General features: G+C 40.9%; 1 protein-coding gene across 1 annotated transcript; it reads right to left on the reverse strand.

Annotated features, from left to right (window-relative positions):
- Nucleotides 1–13627: 13627 nt before the first annotated feature.
- Nucleotides 13628–17596, reverse strand: LOC103729890 (tripartite motif-containing protein 43B-like; the record flags this gene model as incomplete). Its single annotated transcript, XM_008827965.1, has 4 exons — nucleotides 13628–14121; nucleotides 15247–15344; nucleotides 16529–16551; nucleotides 17366–17596. Coding segments are annotated over 4 exons (846 nt in total), but the record flags the coding sequence as incomplete, so codon positions are not given.
- Between the last annotated feature and the right edge of the window lie 611 nt (nucleotides 17597–18207).

An 18207-nucleotide genomic window follows, 5' to 3' on the forward strand; every position in this document is an offset into this window, starting at 1 on the left:
CATCCCTCAGAGATAAAGGATGAGCCTGTAATTGCGAGGGGGAACAATTCCTCTGTTTTGTCTTGTCCTTTGTTTCTGTCACCACTACAAATGAGTGTGCAACATGCAGCTGCGACTGGAGAGGATATATCAGGATTTAGTCTTTTTCCAGTTATGGAACAAGATGATGGCCAGGGAAATAGGGTTAGGACACATCTTCTTTTTCCATTCAAATCTTAAAAGAATTGATATCTGCTTGTGCAAAATATGGCCCTACAACTCCTTATACTCAGGCTGTGTTAGATTCTATGACTACTGAAGCTTTGGCTCCTAATGATTGGAAGCAAATAGCCAGAGCCTGTCTGTCAGGAGGAGATTATTGCTTATGGAAGTCAGAATTTGAAAACCAATGTCAGGTTCTTGCTGACTTTAATAGGGCTCGAAATATTCCTATTACTTTTGAGATGCTTGCAGGAGAAGGCCAGTATAGAGAGGCAGAACAGCAGATAGGCTTTGATATTGTTGTATATACTCTAACTAATTCTGCAGCAAGAAAGGCTTGGCATAAACTGCCAATGTCTGGGCAGCAGACTGAGAACCTGACTAAGATTAGACAAAGTCCTGATGAACTTTACTGAGATTTTGTGTCTAGATTTTCACAGGCTGCAGAAAGGCTTGTTAGAGACAGTAATGCAAGATCTTTCTTAATAAAACATTTGGCTTATGATAATGCTAACTCTGCATGTCAAGCTGCACTCTGGCATTACTGAGAGCAGAGCAGCTTGTCTGAGTATCTTGATCTTTGTTCTGATATTGGGCCTTCCTACATACAGGGAGTAGCTTTAGCCATGCCCTCACAGAAAAAGTCTATAAAAGATACTTTATTTAACCAGCAAAAAGAAACTAAAAATGTTATGGTTGTGGACAAGTAGGTCATTTGAAAAGACACTGCCCTCGTGGCAACCCTGTCTTCAGACAGAAGGGTCCTGGAATCTGCCCTAGGTGTAAAAAAGGCAGACACTGGGCTAATGAATGTAGATCAAAAAGAGATCTACACGGAAATCTTCTCTTGAAAAACGAGAGGAGAAACAAGCCTCAGGCTTTGAGACAAAATTCTCAGGCCCCAAGGCCATGTTATGGAGCATTTCAGGGAGACAGCAATTCATCTCAAGGCTTTTCTGAATGATCTCAAGCAGTGGAGGAACCAGTTCTTTGTACTGGCTTTAACAATGCAGATGTAAGCCCTGCCAAGGAAATTTCTTGGCCCTCTGCCTCCAGGATAGGCAAGTCTGAAGGTAAACGTAATGTTTCTGCAAAAGAATTGTTCGATTTCTCCTAAAAGTTATTGATGCAGATTTTTATGTAAATATTGTAAATATCTTTTTATATACTATGTATATAAGTTATTTTTATAGGATGATTTCTAAAAGCCTCAAACGTTGATATGCTGTTTAAATATGATAAAAGGCACTCTGTGATTGCTCACCTGACTGGTAAGAATTAAACTTTTTATAATAAAATCAAGACCTTTGTCTTGACTCTTCTCTTGTTGAAACTCCAAGCCTGATGGGCTTGGGGGGCGTTCGACAGCTAAGTTCCAGGGGACTATGGAGCATCTCTCAAAATGATCTGTAACTGTGGTGAGTCACTTGTCCCCCCATACAGGGAGGACATTGAGACCCCAACAGATGGACTTGAACCAGTGTCCAGTCTACAAACATGAGGGTCAACTCAGAGGAAACGTTTCCTCCATGCTTCCAAGTGAATCCAGCCATGGTTAAGCAGGACATTTGACTTATCTTCACATAGATGGAACTGGTAAAAGAAAGGAATCAAGGGCTCCTCCCAAGCCCATGTGACCCCCGAGAAACATATCCTCTAACAACCTGAAGAGTGAAAATATGTTGGTTTATTTGGGCCAACTGTATTGTCTTAAACACACAAAAGGAAAGTATAACTAAAGATTAAAACAGTCAGCATATTTCTTTAAGAGTTCAAGGGATTACAATTCCCAGACATTAGGCTTAAGTCCTTATAAAATGGTATTTATACACTTATTTCTCATTGATTATTTTGTTTCTAAGCAGAAAGTGCTGCTCAAATGTAAGACTTCAAATCTTGGTCTGCAATACTGTAGTGCCCACCTGTAGCTAAGAGAGATAACCCACTATTGTTCTAAAATGATTGCTAAATTTGTTTTCTCTCCCTATATAGAAGCCTTTGAGAGGGAACTAACACTCATTCTAGCCTCTCAAAAAGCTATCAAAGTGCCTGAAAATAAATCCTGAATCCATCACTCTCAAGTCCAACCTTGGCAGACCGAAAAAAAAAAAAAAAAAAAAAAGAGGAGGAACCCAATGAAGAGATGGTTTTGGAAGCTCTCATCAAGAAATCCCAATGGACTCTGACGTGAACATTTGAAATTTGTCCTGTTTGATTTTTTTTCTAGAACTTGTAATGCTAACTACTCTTTCCTTTACTTCTCTTTCACATCTAGTCACCACTCAAGGCCTTTCTTTTCTCCCTACAGATAAGGTTTATGCAATTTGGGAGTCTTTTAGATAGACCCACTGACAGGGTACCCCAGTTGCCTCACCCTGCATCCCTATTAAGCATGGAAGAAGCCAGAGTGGTGTGTGTCCCAATTCCCTATCCGCAAGTTGGGTAACCTCTTCAGAGGATGGTGTGATAAGAATAGGAAGTAGGGGACTGGAGAGATTTTTCAGTGGTTAAGACCACTGACTGTTCTTGCAGAAGACCCGGTTTTGAATCCCAGCACCCACATAGCAGATAACAACTGTCAGTAACTCCAGATCCAGGGGATCCAACAGCCTCTTCTGTCCTCCGCCAGCATTGCTCAACAGGGGTGCACTTACCTACGTGCAGGAAATACATGCACACTCATAAAATAAAAATAATAAATAAAATATTTTTAAGAATAATACATAGGAATTGGCTAGGCAGTTAGGATAAAAAAGACCCCAAAGAAAAGTATTCAGTTTCTTGGCTAAAAGTCAAATTGTCCTTGGGCCTCTTAGCAACATACTCTATTCCAAAGGCCAAAAATGTCAAAAGTATTTGGAAGCTGTTATCTAATTCCTAAAAGATTTTAGGGTTACCTCTTCAGAGTGAGGAATGTTAGAGTAGCAAAAAGCCACATAAAAAAAGAAGAGAGAGAAAGAAAGAAAGAAGGAAAGAAAGGAAGGAGAGAAAGGAAGGAAAGAAGGAAAGAAAGAAAGAGAAAGAGAGAGAAAGAAAGAAAGAAAGAAGAAAGAAAGAAAGAAAGAAAGAAGAAAGAAAGAAAGAAAGAAAGAAAGAAGGAAAGAAAGAAAGCACAAAGTCATCAGATAAAAGTGATGGGGAGATATGGGAGGTGTTGGAGGGGAGGAAGTGGGTATGGATTTCATCATAACACCTTATATACATGTATGAAATTTTTCTTAAAGTTAAAAAAGTATAATAGCTACTTGGTGAAATTGTAAAATCAATGAGCTAAATGCATGCAAAAGTGTTTATCATAGTACCTAGAACATAGCAAACACTATACAGTTGTAAATATCATTATTTAGAAGAAGAATCTAAGGATGAAGAGTTAAGTACCTTGTCCAGTGTCTCACAGTAACATCAGTAGTGGAAATAGAACTCAGGGCTTGGACTAACTTGTTAGGAGTTAACTAAGGGTAGGCAATTAGGGCAAAGGTCAGAAGAAGAGAAGGAAAAACATTCCCACTTAACTTCTGGGATGTATCAAAACAGGGCCATGCTCCAAAAAAATAAGACTACCCACCTGTCAAGGCCATCAGTCAGACAAAGACCTCTATTTTATCTCCATCCTGGCCAGGGTCATCTGGCCCCAAAGGGTTAAGTGTGGGAAGAGAAGATCAAAGAAGAGAAAGACCTGGGAACCCTATAAAAGAACCAGCCTAGAAGTCACTTTTTTTGGTCTGCCAGCTATGCAGACCCCACCCAACAGTGTGTCTTTAGCCCTTGCTCTTTGCTCTCTACCTCAATAAAAGCCTGTTTTCACCAAAAGAACAAAAATATAAGTTCTCTAAATATCAAATGCAAATGGTTGAAAAATACTTGAAAATGTGAAACATTTTTAGTCATCAGGGAAATATAAATTAAAGCCACTTTGAGATTTCCTCTTACCCTCTCAGCATGTCAGAGATCCAAAACCCAAGCCATGACAAATACTAGCAAGGATGTGGAAAGGGGGGAATTCTTATCTACTGTTGCTGGAAGTGCAAACTTCTCCAGTCGTTATGGAAGTCAGCATGTAGATTCTTCAAAAAATTAGAAATTGATCTACCATATGATCTGGCCACAACTCTTGGTCATATACACAAAAGAGGCTGTACCCTACTACAGAAGTATGTGTTCATCCATGTTCATTGCTGCCCATTTCATAATAGCTAAGAAAGTAATAAACAGCCATAGGTGGGTGGAAGAGGCTTCCTGGGAAGGGGGGTAGAATGCAGTCATATAAAGCAGGAAAGGAGAATGAACAATAAAGTAGGAAGGGTTAAATAGGGTGGAGAATGAGAGGGCAGGGCAGAGGAGGGAGTATGGGAATCAATAAATAACACTAACAGCCTTTAGAAAAAGCCATATGGAAACTTACCCAATAGAAGATACTTAAATTATAAACATATACATTATTAAAATGCATTAAAAGAAGTTACTTTATAATGGTGATATTGCCCCTACTAGACACCACAAGGTTTACTAAGTAGAAATACAATGCCAGGAATGAATTTCCTTTTTTGAAGCTATTGACCACAGGTCCCATAGACCCTCAAACACTACAGGCCATTGCCTCTGCTCTTGGTTACACCACCACAACTTCTCCATAAGACCTATTCCTGAAGACACTACATTTATGAACTGCAGAAGAAGCATGGAGAAATCAAGCTGGTGCTAACTTCAAAGCCTCATCTCACTGGCTAGTTTTAATGGGGCTGGAATGTGCTATGTAAGCTACCTGAACAGAAAATTTAGCATAAACCTTACCTAGCTCTGAAGCCTGTGTACTACAACAACTGGCCTGGCTAGATATATCTACTGGTGCAATAGTCACATGAATAGTATGGGGTAGCCAATTACTTTTTAAAGGGATTTAAGCTCTGCTTCACAGGACAGAGTCCATACCAAACAATGTTATCAGGCCTCGTAAGCTGAGGCTAGAAAGCACAGTCTAATACAAATATTCTGCTAAATAGATGATTAGTGTTATATCCAGAAATTAATGCATCTCTCAAATTTCAAAGAATCTTATACATCAGAAGGCCATTAATACACAGAAGCACAAGTTTCAAAAGAACCTTATACATCAGAAGGCCATTAACACAGAGAAGCATAGGGCACCTTGCAGAGAATAAGGGGTTGCAGACTATCCTTGAATAGGACACCTGTCTGAAATTTCTGGCTTCCAAGGCTTGGGGATAATTGTAAAAGACAGGGCAGAAAGATTTAGAAGAGTAGAATGACATAGTTTTCCAGAAAGCTAATCAGTTACTCATATGAATGCACAGCAATGGTGACAGCATGAACAAGTCCTAAGAAAGCCCAAGCAGACAGAATCCCAACATAGACACGGCGAGGTGGGTCAGAAACTCCAACACTATCTGAGGAACTATTGGCAAGAGATGACTGCTGGGAAGAAGAGATTCAGTCTGGTTTAAGGGTGAGAATTTTAGCATGTTAACCAGGCTGCAGTGGATGAACTCATACCAAAGAGCATTTGGGGTCACAAACCTGACTTCGTAGGCTTTATTTTTTAGATGTTTAGTGAGGGTGGTGGAGATATGAGAGAGGTTCTAAATCTGATCAAAATGTATTGTGAGAAATTTCCAAAACTTCAATTAAAAAGTTTAAAAGTGCTGCGCCAGCACGTCAAGCTCCAAGTATTCTGCGCAGAGCATCAGGATTGAACAAACAATCAAACCATCATGGAGTGGGAGGAAGGACTCTCTTTATTCTTTGAGACAAGGGTTTAAATACCTTTTCAGTAAAGGAGGTGGAGTCAGGACACATGATAATTGGGCATTCCCCTGATCTCCTGACTGTAAGGCTAGTTTTGGGTCAGGGTGTACTTTTCTCAGAATCAGGAGGAAGTCCTTCTGATAAACAATTTCAGGAAATACCACAGATACCCAAGCTCTTATAAGGGGGAGGCGGAGGTCAGGACACCATGTCCCTGCTGCATCGCACCCCTTTTTTTTTTTTTTTTTTGGTAACTCTGTCTTAGGTCGTTCCAGGGGGCTCACCCTTACCCGTCACTGGGAGACCGCTTCCCTGTCTTAGGCGGGAGCCCTCTCACAGAAAGTTGCCCGTCATTGAGAATACCTTCATCTTTTGTGTAGCATCTGAGGCCACACCTGTGGGACATCTGTATGGTTGTGTGAAAACTTAAAAGGACTTGTTAAGTAACAGTTTGTCGGGACTGAATTCCTCTGAGCTTTCTACACAAGACCCAAAAACACAAAGATCATAATGAGTATGAAATTGACAGTCAGTGATAAGGAGCTTGCCCACCTCTGTATCCATCCTCCAATTCCTACCATGGTCCTTCTGCTGATATGGCAGGGACCCTGGTTTCATTAATAGATACAATTTGTCAAGTAAGAATCTTAGTAAAATTTGCAAAGGTCACATTCCATGGTCCCTTAAGAAAGACATTCAATTGTTTTACAGTATTGGAGGCATTTTGTACATGGTAATGGGTAACACAAATATGATGAAAGAAATAAGAACATGTTAGCTGTTGCATAGCCCAAAGGGCATCAACTTGTTTTTGTAACAAGGCAGTTTGTTGATTTAAGTTCATTAGTCCAAACTGTATGCGTGCATTGATTGAGTTCTGAGTTTGCAGGGCTTCACTGACCTTTCCTGACAAGGTATCAACCGTGGAAGCTGTAACCACAGTCTGAGACAGGCGATGCCAGCAGCGACGGTAGCAGTAGAGGCGATGGCTATGCTAGTGATGATAGCTGCTGCTATTCCAAAATCTCTTTTGCTTCTGTATAATGTCAGTTCTACTCAATCTTCTGATACATTCACAGGCATAGGAAGAAGTGTAGGGATCCTCACAACCAGCGCAGAAGTGAAGGAGGAATTCCAGCAGTTGCTCGGGACACAATTACTGTAAGAACAATTAAGAACTTCTTCCAAAGTTGTGTTAGTAGTTATATTCCATAATACGAAGAAAAAGGGGGAGAGGACACAGGTGTAAGATTTCAAAAGGGGTAGCATCAAGGCATGTAAAAGGATCACAATAATAGATTCTAGCAAACATGGGTGCAACAAGTTGGTTAGGTTCCCTATAAAAACAGTTACACTTATTGTTAGTAGAGTTTTTAAAGCAAGGTTTTGGCCCAAACAAACAGTTCAGAGGGTCCTTGTATCACTTTAGAAAGCTGATCCCCAGCTGCTTTATTAGGCAAGCTCTTCCAGGCCTTTACAGCACAAGCTGCCACTTGAGCGTATACAGCTGGATTGTATAATATTTGGGCCCCCACCCCTGCATAGGCTCCTGCTCCCATTTGCATGTCTAGATCTCTTTGAGCCACTCCAGCCTGAGCGTTAAGGTGGGCCACCTGTAGAGCCTGCTCTTGGAACTCTCCTCTCCATAAAAGATAATCACCTCCTGACAATACTGCTCTACACAACTGTTGCCAATCACTGGGTGTTAAGTATTGTGTCTGGTAGGACTCTACCATGGTGATTGTGAAAGCTGCTTGTACCCCATAAGCAGAGACAGCCTCCTTTAAGGCTTTGAGATCTTTGAAATGGAAAGGGTCATGTTGTCTGAGTACCTGACCTTGCTGTTGAGGATTAGGAACTTCCACCACAGGGGCAACTAAATGAGTACAGCAAAATTTGACACCGCCCCTTAATTTTTCTTCACCTTCAATCTCAGAATACATTGGCCATTCATTGAACATAGGTGGTGCTGACAGAATCAAGCTATCCATAGTTTTAAGAGATTTTAACTTTTTCTTTAATGCTTTAATCTCCTGACATAACTTTTGTTCTTCATCCTCGTTAGATTCTCCCTCAGTCTCTGTGTCTGAATCCTCCCCTTTCAAAGAGGGAAGAGGTTTTAAGCAAGCACTAAGGGGAGCTCGAGCTCCTTCCTCTTCAGCCGAAGCTAAAGACAATCTAGTTTCTTCCTCTTGAAGCTCACCAAGGACTTCCCGGGCTGCCTCAAGTTCTGTTCTTACTTTCACTTTGTCCGAAAGCAATGCGTGGCAAACCAGATGCCACAAGGAAAATGTAGCCATCGGGAAGTGCTCGCTACCCTCCTTTTCTAATTTTTTCTGGCAGCCCCTCCTAACCTGTTCCCAATCAAGTAAATTTAAGCCTCCCCCAGTCAAAAACCAAGGACTGGCTTCAGAGATGGTGTGAACAAACTGTTCAATAGTTTCGCTTTTAACAGCTATTCCTTGTTCCTCCAAAACTCTTTTAATCTGATGATACAGTTCATGTTTACTTTGTACGTTTCCCATGTTTACAGATATTCTTATGTATTATCCCCAATACGTCCTTGCCAGCCAAGGGTGACCCTGTCCGCTTACCTCCTTTCCTCAGATCTCGGTGGAACCTCCACTTGCCGCTCCAGCACGTCAAGCTCCGAGTATTCTGGGCAGAGGGTGTCAGGATTGAACAAACAATCACACCATCATGGAGTGGGAGGAAGGACTCTCTTTATTCTTTGAGACAAGGGTTTAAATACCTTTTCAGTAAAGGAGGTGGAGTCAGGATACATGATAATTGGGCATTCCCCTGATCACCTGACTGTAAGGCTAGTTTTGGGTCAGGGTGTACTTTTCTCAGAATCAGGAGGAAGTCCTTGTGATAAACAATTTCAGGAAATACCACAGATACCCAAGCTCTTATAAGGGGGAGGCGGAGGTCAGGACACCATGTCCCTGCAAAAACGAGTTCACACATGCCAAGAATAATTTCTGACATAACAAGTGCTCAGTAACTGTAAGCCATGGTCATTGTTATTGAACTACATATTTGACCATGATATACTGACAGGTATGGGCTCCATCTTGTGGAGCATGTTAGTATATGAGTTCAACCTCTGCTACTGGGGGGTCCAGTAAAATCATCAGTTCTAAGTTATCCTGGCAATGGTGTCTCAAAACACAGTATTACAATGAATTACTTCAATAGTGCTATGACATATAATTGATTTCCAAAAATAAGTAAGAAAGGACAGAAAAATATTTAAAGTAACAATGTCTGAAATTTTTATTTTCCTTTCCTTTAAAAAAATGCATATATAATGTATGGGTGGGTATACACCCATGTGAGTTCAGATACCAGTGGAATACAGCAGAGGGCACCAGATCGCCCTAGAGATGGAGTTACAGACAGTTTTGAGCCACCTGATGTGGGTGCTGGGAAGCGAACTCAGGTCCTCTGCTCTTAAGTGCTGGGCCATCTCTCCAACCCACCCCATCCCTTTTTTCAGATAGGGTCTCCCTGTAGCCTCAGATGCAGCTGGCCTGGAACTCATTATGCAGGCCAGTCTCCATCTCACAGAGCTCTGCCTACCTCTTCCTCTCAAGTACTGAGACAAAAGGTACGTGCCACCATGGAGTCATAGAAAGTGGGGGAAATACAATTGACATTTTTCCCCTTAAGATCACAGGGTTATTGGTGACCACAAAGCCTGAGACATCCAGAGGTGTTCAAGCTGTAAAGTAGCAACAGCAACAGCAATCCCAACACTGTCACATTGTGATAGCTGCTTGTTTGAAGTAAGGTCCTGGATTATACCCTTCTACCTGACTGAGATGGAAATAAGGTTGTCTTTCACAGCTTCCAAATTGTGCTGCCAAACAGAAATTAAGCATTATCAAAAGTAATAGAAAGATGTTTTGGACAGTTTTGGAGATATTGGACAGTGAGCTGTTTCTATTACCCTCCTCTACAAACAATCCCAGGAATTCTCCTAATGCAATCCCACATTTACAGGGATAGGGGGTCATGACACCTGAGTAATGGAATACATTTTTACAAAGACACATACCATGAGACATCTGTGAAACTTAAATATTAAATGGGGAGATTAAAGTATTCAGAACTGGCAAATGAGCACAGTCAAGGCCGAATTCCACAACTCAGAGAAAGTAAATTCAAATAGTATTGATTTCACAGCAGTCATCTGCCAACCCTTCCTATGGTTTTTGACCTGGGCTCTTACACAGGTAGGGCTGCTAGGGCACTGACAACTGAGTGTCCCAATGAACAACATTTCTTCAGGGCTGTGGTGTAGCTCTGACATAAAGTACTTGCTTAGCATGTGTGGAGGGAGCATCAGGTTCAATTCTAGAAAAAAAATAGTTCTCACAGATTTCAAAGTTAGAGTTTCCAAATCAGTATGTGGAGGAATCTGGCATGTGTGCAAACATAATTCAGGGGAGTGGAGGGATGGTTCGCTGGTGAAGAAGCTCTTGCTGTGCTTCCAGAGGACCAGAGTTCAATTTCTAGCAACCTCTTCCAGTGGCTTACAACCACCTGTGACTCTAGCTCCAGGGGATCATCTGCCCTATTTTGGCCTACATGGGATTCTGAACACGTGGTATATATTCACATGCACACACACACACACACACACCAAATCTTTAAAAGTACCTCCTCCTAGCCAGTATGGTGGCCCATGCCTTTAATCCCAGCACTTGGGAGGCAAAGGTGGGTGGATATTTGTGAGTTCAAGGCCAGCCTGGTCTACATAGGGAGCTCCAGACCAGCTGGAGATACAGGGAGAACCTGTCTCCAAAAAATACTTGCTCCTCTGGGGGCAATTCTCTTATATCTTTATAGGCTATACAGTGTCTCTCATATCTTTTATTATAATATCCATCTTGTTCCTGTGGGGTCTACCATTATAGTTGATCTTACAAACTTCCATCTTCTAATACCATCACCTTCGGCACTAAGATCTCAACATATGACTCTGACTCGGGGCATTTAGTCCACAGCATCTGCCATCCCCACACAAAGCTCTGGAATCTCAACATTATTTCAAGTCACTTGTCATATCACTTATATTTTTGACACGTTTACCTTGCTCCTCTGTTCCTTTTAGTTTTCTTACACAGAGTTTGAGTTTCAGTTTTCCAACATGAATATACAGCCACTTTTAAGTCAGAGCTATTTGAGTATCAGAATTTTCTGTGACAGTCTGAGAGCCAGAGATCACTTATCTGAGAAGAGCCCTCCAGGAAGAGCCCAGTGGAGGAAAAAAGATTAATCTGATTGGGCTGGTTACTTGTTTGTCAACTTGACACAAACTACACTCACCTGGGAGAAGGAACTATAATTGAGGAATATCCTCCATCACACTGGCCTGTGGGGTATTTTCTTGATTTCTGATTGACATAGAAGGGCTTAGCCCACTGGGGCTGTTGCGATCCTTAGACAGCTGGGCCAGAGCAGTATAAGAAAGGTATCAGCTGGGCCAGAGCAGTATAAGAATGGTATCTGAGCAAGCCAGGGGCATCAGGCCAGTAAGCAGAGCTCCTCTGTTTCTGCTTCAGGTTGCTGCCTTGGGTTAAATTTAACCTGTGAGGTAAAATGAACCCTTCCCTCCTCAAGTTGTGGGGGTTTTGTCATGATGTTTTATCACAACAGAAAGCAACAGAACACTAATGATGCATAGTGGATGTTAGGAGTATGACATGAAGGGAATCGATGGCTCCTATAAATTCTGCCCTGCCCCACCACTCTCAAGAGCTCCACTTCTTTTCTAGCATCCACTGAACGCTTTAGGAAAAGCCATTTTCCTTATGATCATTTACAAAACTGAGCAATGGCACAATGTGAATGCTTTATATATGACACAATATAGCAACTTAATGTTCTCAATGTTCAAACATCACTGCTATTACATTGAAACATGGTGTGAACCATATGAACACTCGGAATCATGGGCCATTAGATGCAATCACTTTAGAGAGAGTGAAAATATCATAACACATTTTATCATTGACAAATATGAATTTAAGATTTCAGACTATGGTACTATATAACAATACAAACTTTTACTCAAGAAAAGTTATTACTAAGCAAGGCTAACATAAAATTGATCCCTAAACTTATGGATTTCCTACTGGGTGTAAGCTCCACGAAGGCAAACATATGAGCATGGTATATTCAGAGCCTGTTCATTAGTTCTTTAAAATGTGGCTACTACTCAAAAAATATTTCATCATTGTGCTGTTTTTCTTGTGATGTGCTTGTTCGGGGTCTGAGGAATTCCCCAAACTGACCACTCAGACACTGAGTCTCAGCAAAAAGAAGCACTTTATTGAGGCCAACCGGCTGGGGACACAGTCTCGGGAGCTGGACTGCAACCCCAAGCAGTGAAAATGGAGGGCTTTTAAGCAGAAAAACCACAAAAACCACAAAGCAGGGGATGTCCATAGAAACTATATACAGAATAACCAGGAGAGGATTGGAAAAATCTAGAGCTGATTTCCAGAGACTTTACATATACAGCCATTGGCTATCTTACCTGGGGCAGAACATTTTCTCTTCTGCCCCAGATTATTCCCATAGAAACCATACACAGATGTATCAGGTATACTATCATTGGCTAGCTTACCTGGGGCAGAACATTCTATCTCTTCTGCCACAGACCTTTCCATGGGAATCATAAACAGATACCAGGAAAGGGTTTGAACAATGAAGGGAATTTCTAGAGTCAGGTGGAGGGCAGCTTTTTCTCAGAGGCCAGGGAGGGGGTCTGAGGGGCACTCTCTTTCATGCTAAGCCTCCTACCCGCTTACTCTCTTGTGCTCTCTGAGACATTGCTGTCCCTCAGCATCTGCTTCAGTAGGACTGTGTCTATGACCTTCATGCTCCTCAGAGTTAGAGCAGAGCTGACAGAGCAGGATCCTGTCCTCTTGAAAGAAGATCCTCTTTGTCTCCTTGTGGGTCACACATGTGCTCATCAGAGCTCAGGCACTTCCTGAGTCTGACTTGTAGTCTCTTCAGAAGAAGGCTGCTTCTGAGGTCCTTCAGCTGGGATGGTTCCCCACACACAGGGTGTTGAGCAGGAGGCTGGACATGCTCCCAGGAAAGGGAGAGGAAGTGAATGGAGGGGAATGAATGTAGGGAGCAATTAATTCAGCTTTCTCTAAATGTGCTACAAAAAATGGCTTTAAAATAGGAAAGTGAAAGATGAAGGAAAGAATAACTTTTCTTTATTCAGGAAAACGAAAATATTCCTTTTCCTGAGGATGGACTAGATTCTGCTACTTCTTAATTTATTCACTTTTGATGAATAACCTAGGTTTATTTAGGTCAATAGGGATTCAAACCAGGGTCCTGAGCATGCATGTAAAGGGCTCATCGCTGAACCATATCACTAGTTAAGAGTTTAGTAATTCTCACCAGTCTACAAAACAATGTTTAAGCATCCAAAACAAATGTCCCTGGTGGAATATATGAATTAAAGATGTAAAACAATCAGAGTCAACCATCTTTCACATTCTATATTAAATGTTTAATTTCTATGAAATAGATAGCAATAAAGTAGGAAACACTTAACAGGCACTACATTATTTAACTTCAACTGAGACAGGCTCCCTGAGCTATGGATGGCTTAGAGTACATCTTGTCCCCATCATGTGCAGCCAGCCGAGACAAAAGGCCTGACAGGAAAATTGAAGGAGCCAGCAGGGTACCTCCATATGAGGGAATTCTTGGCTACATTGAAGAAACTCACACTTCCAAGGTCACAATCAAGGAACACCCCAACCTTGCCCAGTGGTATCTCTACATAGTGAGTAAGTGATGGGGAGGTAGTCAGGAGGCTGTAATGGTCACAGTCTTTCACAAATACAAGAAGGAACATGTCCTTCAGTTCAATCAGTGGGCCACACCTATTTAACTGGGAATCTTTACAGACCCCTATAGCCCAGTCCCAAGAGTCAGTTGCATCCAGCTCCCAGTAATGTTTCCCATAGTTGAATCTCTGTGCTCCCCAGGAGATATAGTAGGCTTCATCAGAATTCACAGATGTGTCCTGGAGGTGATGTTTAAAGCTGAGTCGCTTCACATAATTAAATAGGCTCATCTTGTAATGGATCATGATTATAGTTTCCAAAGAAATGTTCACTGTGGAGAGAATAAAATATTTCACTTAAAATAAAATTTACATTTCTTAGATGAGAGATGGAAACATACTGAATTGACAAAAGTAGAGTCCACATATAGTGGAATAAACCTGACAAGAATATATTGTGTTAAAGGACGTGTGCCCTGCAACCACGTCCAGATCATTTCCTGGCTTCATTGCTCTCTTCATAAGATGTTACACATAAGATATCAGTGGTAACCATTTTCCCATTGGTGTTATGATTTCGAGCTCATTAATCATATTGATAATTAAGAAGGAAAAGCTACAGGTGCATACTTAGACACAATTGACTCTTGTTAACACCTGGCTGTCTAAGAGCTATCGTTGCTTGTGAAGTTTTAATTCAGATTTTATTTTACCTGGGAAATAAGACAATGAATTATCTGCCAACTTGTTTTACTTTTAGTTCTCATGGTATATTGTTTTGTGCATTTGGTCATTTACTTTTTTTTCGGAGACAGGATCATGCCAGTGAGTCATTGCTCACATGATACTTACTGTATAAAAAATGCTGAGCTCAAATTCATAAACAATCCTCTGGTCTCTGCCTCTAGAGCTCCAGGATTACCAGTGTTCAGAATGATATCTGGTTTATATTTTGATGCTTTAAATTTTTATTTTTACTTTGTACATATGACTGTTTGGCCTGTATGTAGGTAAGTGTACCCATGTCATGCAATTTCTGGAGAGGCTAGAAGAGGTCAATGAAGCCCCTGGAATTGCAATTACAACAGTTGTTAACCACCATGTAGGTGCTGGGAACTGAACCCAGATCCTCTGCAAGAGCAGCCAGCACTCTTTACCACTGAGCCATCTCTAAAGCCATGATCTCCATTACTGGGCTTTCTGAATTTAAATTAAAATGTCCTGAATTAATTTATAATTACCTACATGTAATTGCACCACAGATATATTTTCAGCCTGAATCACATTATTGTGTTTATGATGTTTTTCTTGATCACAGTTACCATGTTAATAAATATTACCACAAATGTGGAATTCTCTGGCATATGCTCCTGTCAAATTAAAGAGTCTAATGAGTAGGAAAGACACCCCATGGTTTAAGGGCACTCTCTGGTTATTCCAGCAGTGCTAACACTCACCTTGGTAGTGGTTGAACCTATGGATTAGACCAGTGATGGGCTTGGCACTGAGTGCTGCTTTCACGGGCTGGGGCATGCACCACTGCATGGACTCACTCCTGCAAGTAGAAGAAATTGATCTGCCTGGTGCAAAAGATGCCATCACAGTGAAACCCACAGAGAAAATTCACATCCCAAATATCTCCCCTGAACTCCATAAATGCATCATAGCACCTACACGTGTCTGCATTCACACTCACACTCCCAACAACACACACATACACAACCACAGTTATAATGGTAATAATAATAAATTACTAAAAATGATATAACTACTAAGCTCAGCAGGTTTCCTGATAGGAGGGTGAAACTCCAGGATTAGGAGACAGGGCACATTCCTTTCAATGGCCTTTCTGACTCTTCGTTCCTGCTACCAACACATTCCTCAATGCTACCTGCCTCTTTCATCTACTACCTGAGAAAAATATGGCCCATGAGCCTCGACCAGTGTTCATAAGTTTACAGCTAGAAACTTCAGCATCGATCCCCAAAGCATATAATACTTCAGTTACACATAAATGTTGGGAGCTATTAATCCATTATGTACATTGAGCTGTGGCAGGCTTGTTTACTGAGTTTGTGTTTTGCACACCAGTACCTAATCTGCCAAGTCAGGAGGAATGTGTTTATATGGTGGAGTTCACAACAAGCATTTGACCGCTCCTTGACCCTCAGATACAGGTGGGAAAAACAGCTGTTGAAATTAATTGAGCTAAGCAAACAGTGGCTAGCTCTGATGTTCTTCTGTATAAAAAGGCGGACTAAAATAAACCGGTGCTGCAGTCTCTACTGACAGTCCTCCCAAGTATCTCTTCTCTGTCTTTTGTTTTTTCTTTCAATCATCACTCTCCCTTGCAGGTACTGTCCATCTTGGCCGGCTGGCACCAGCACATTAAAAAAAAAAAAAAAAAAAAAAAAAAAAAAAAAAAAAAAAGCAAGGGGAACAGAAATCATATATGAAAACACCCAAGCATGCTTGGTGTGATGGAGCAGGCCTTTACTCCCAGTACCCTAGAGGAAGGCAGATATTTGTGTTATCAAGGATAACCTGGTCTACCTAGTGAGTTTCTTAGTGAGCCAGGGCTATCCAGTAAGATTATGTCTAAACATGAACACAAAAATGCCCCAATACATGTACATGCAACAGTTATTATCTTTCAAGTATAACTTTGATTCCCTAAAGAACAAGGTCTCTTTCATAACTCTCAATAGTACACTAGATTTTATTGATGTCTAAACTCACCTTGCCAATATTTCTCCAAGATCCTGTGAAGAAAACAGGAAAAGGTTAGATATCTGTCCAAGTGCCATCTCTTTTTTTTGGTTTAAAGTTGAAATAATATAAATCACATCACACCCACCCACCTTGTAAAATTTTATCTCTCAGAATGTCAGTCAAGCATGTTTATAGAATCTTAATTTAACTTAATCAGAATCCTGAGAGTAAAATAAGGGTGAGAAAGCCTTCGGTGACAGTTCAGGGATTCAAACTCACAGCCATTAGCACAGTCTTCCCTGGGCTTGTCCATAAAAGGTAGTATGACCTTATTTAAGGGTAAGCCCAAATGGTGGCTGCAGCCAGGCACTGTGGCTTATGCCTGTAATTCCAGCATTTGAGAGGCTGAGGCAGGCAGATTACTGTCATTTGGAGCCTATTGTGGACCGCAGAATGAGACACTGTATTCAAAACCCCACCTCATAAAGAACTCAAGGAAAAAGGGCTTACAAAAAATGGTATAAAAACAGCTTTCCCCCAAATCCATGCATAATAGCTGAGAAAGACAAAAATGGAAAGCTAGTGAAAAAGGAAGATTTACTATTTAGTAATGTTTAGTAACATTTACTATTCCAAAAAGAAAAATAAGAAAGAAATATTTGAGGAATCTCCTCATTCAGTACCATCAAGTTTGAACCCTTTTATGGTCAGGATAGAATTTAGAATATTCAGAATATTTCTAAAAAGGAAACACACCCACCTTATATTGTGGAAAATATGTAAACCTATCTTGGCGGATCCAGTAACAGAGTCACAGTTGTGGTCTCCAGTTAAGAGTCATGTCATGTACCTCTCCATACTCACCCGAAGCAGCTCCAGATGTGTTCCATGGCACATCACCACCAGTTCCTGAAACATGTCTCTTAATTGATTCCTCTTTTGGACCATCATGGCTTCACTTTTTCTTAGTTTCTCCAAAATCCACTGGCTTTCCTTTCTCAGATTCTTTATGTGTTGCTTTTCTTCCTCGAATAAGACTGGATGCAACTTCCTGTACTCTTTCCTGATCATCACTTCATGTAGCTGCATGTAGCCCTGCAGAGACATGGACATTCTACATCACATTTGAGGATATTTTCCCTCCTCACTTAACACTCATTCCTTTGACTGATACCTTATGTCAGTATGCTACATGCACCCGAAATTAATGGCCATAGTTTTTGTAAAATTTAAATTTATTCTTTGATCTCATTTGTTTCCCATTTAGTAACTATGTGAAGAACCAAATCCATGCTTTTCTCTAAGCACTTTCCTATATTTCATAAGTTCCTGCATCATATGAAGTAAATCTTTTGATTGGTATTTTATCTGATGACACAACTATGAAAATCTACAAACCAGCAATTAGAATTCAAGGAAAATGTACACTGTGCTGGACTGTCAGCTAATGAGTCATTAGTTCCAAACTTCCCTACCACTCATCCTGATCATTGACTCTGCTCGTGAACTAGACTATTACATTCATAATTAGAGGGTATCAGAAAACAACTCTCTGTTCACAATCCTCCCTGTTCACAATCAAAACTCCCTGTACACAATCCTCCAGTCACGAATGATCAAGTTTCCAAAATGTCTATCTCAAGCAGATTCTAAGTATCACAGTGTCCTACCCACCATCCAAGCCAAGACTGTTCTTCTCTCTTCAG

Source organism: Nannospalax galili, unplaced genomic scaffold (genome assembly GCF_000622305.1).
Source record: "Nannospalax galili isolate Female #2095 unplaced genomic scaffold, S.galili_v1.0 scaffold1753, whole genome shotgun sequence".
In the NCBI taxonomy this organism is placed as follows: domain Eukaryota; kingdom Metazoa; phylum Chordata; class Mammalia; order Rodentia; family Spalacidae; genus Nannospalax; species Nannospalax galili.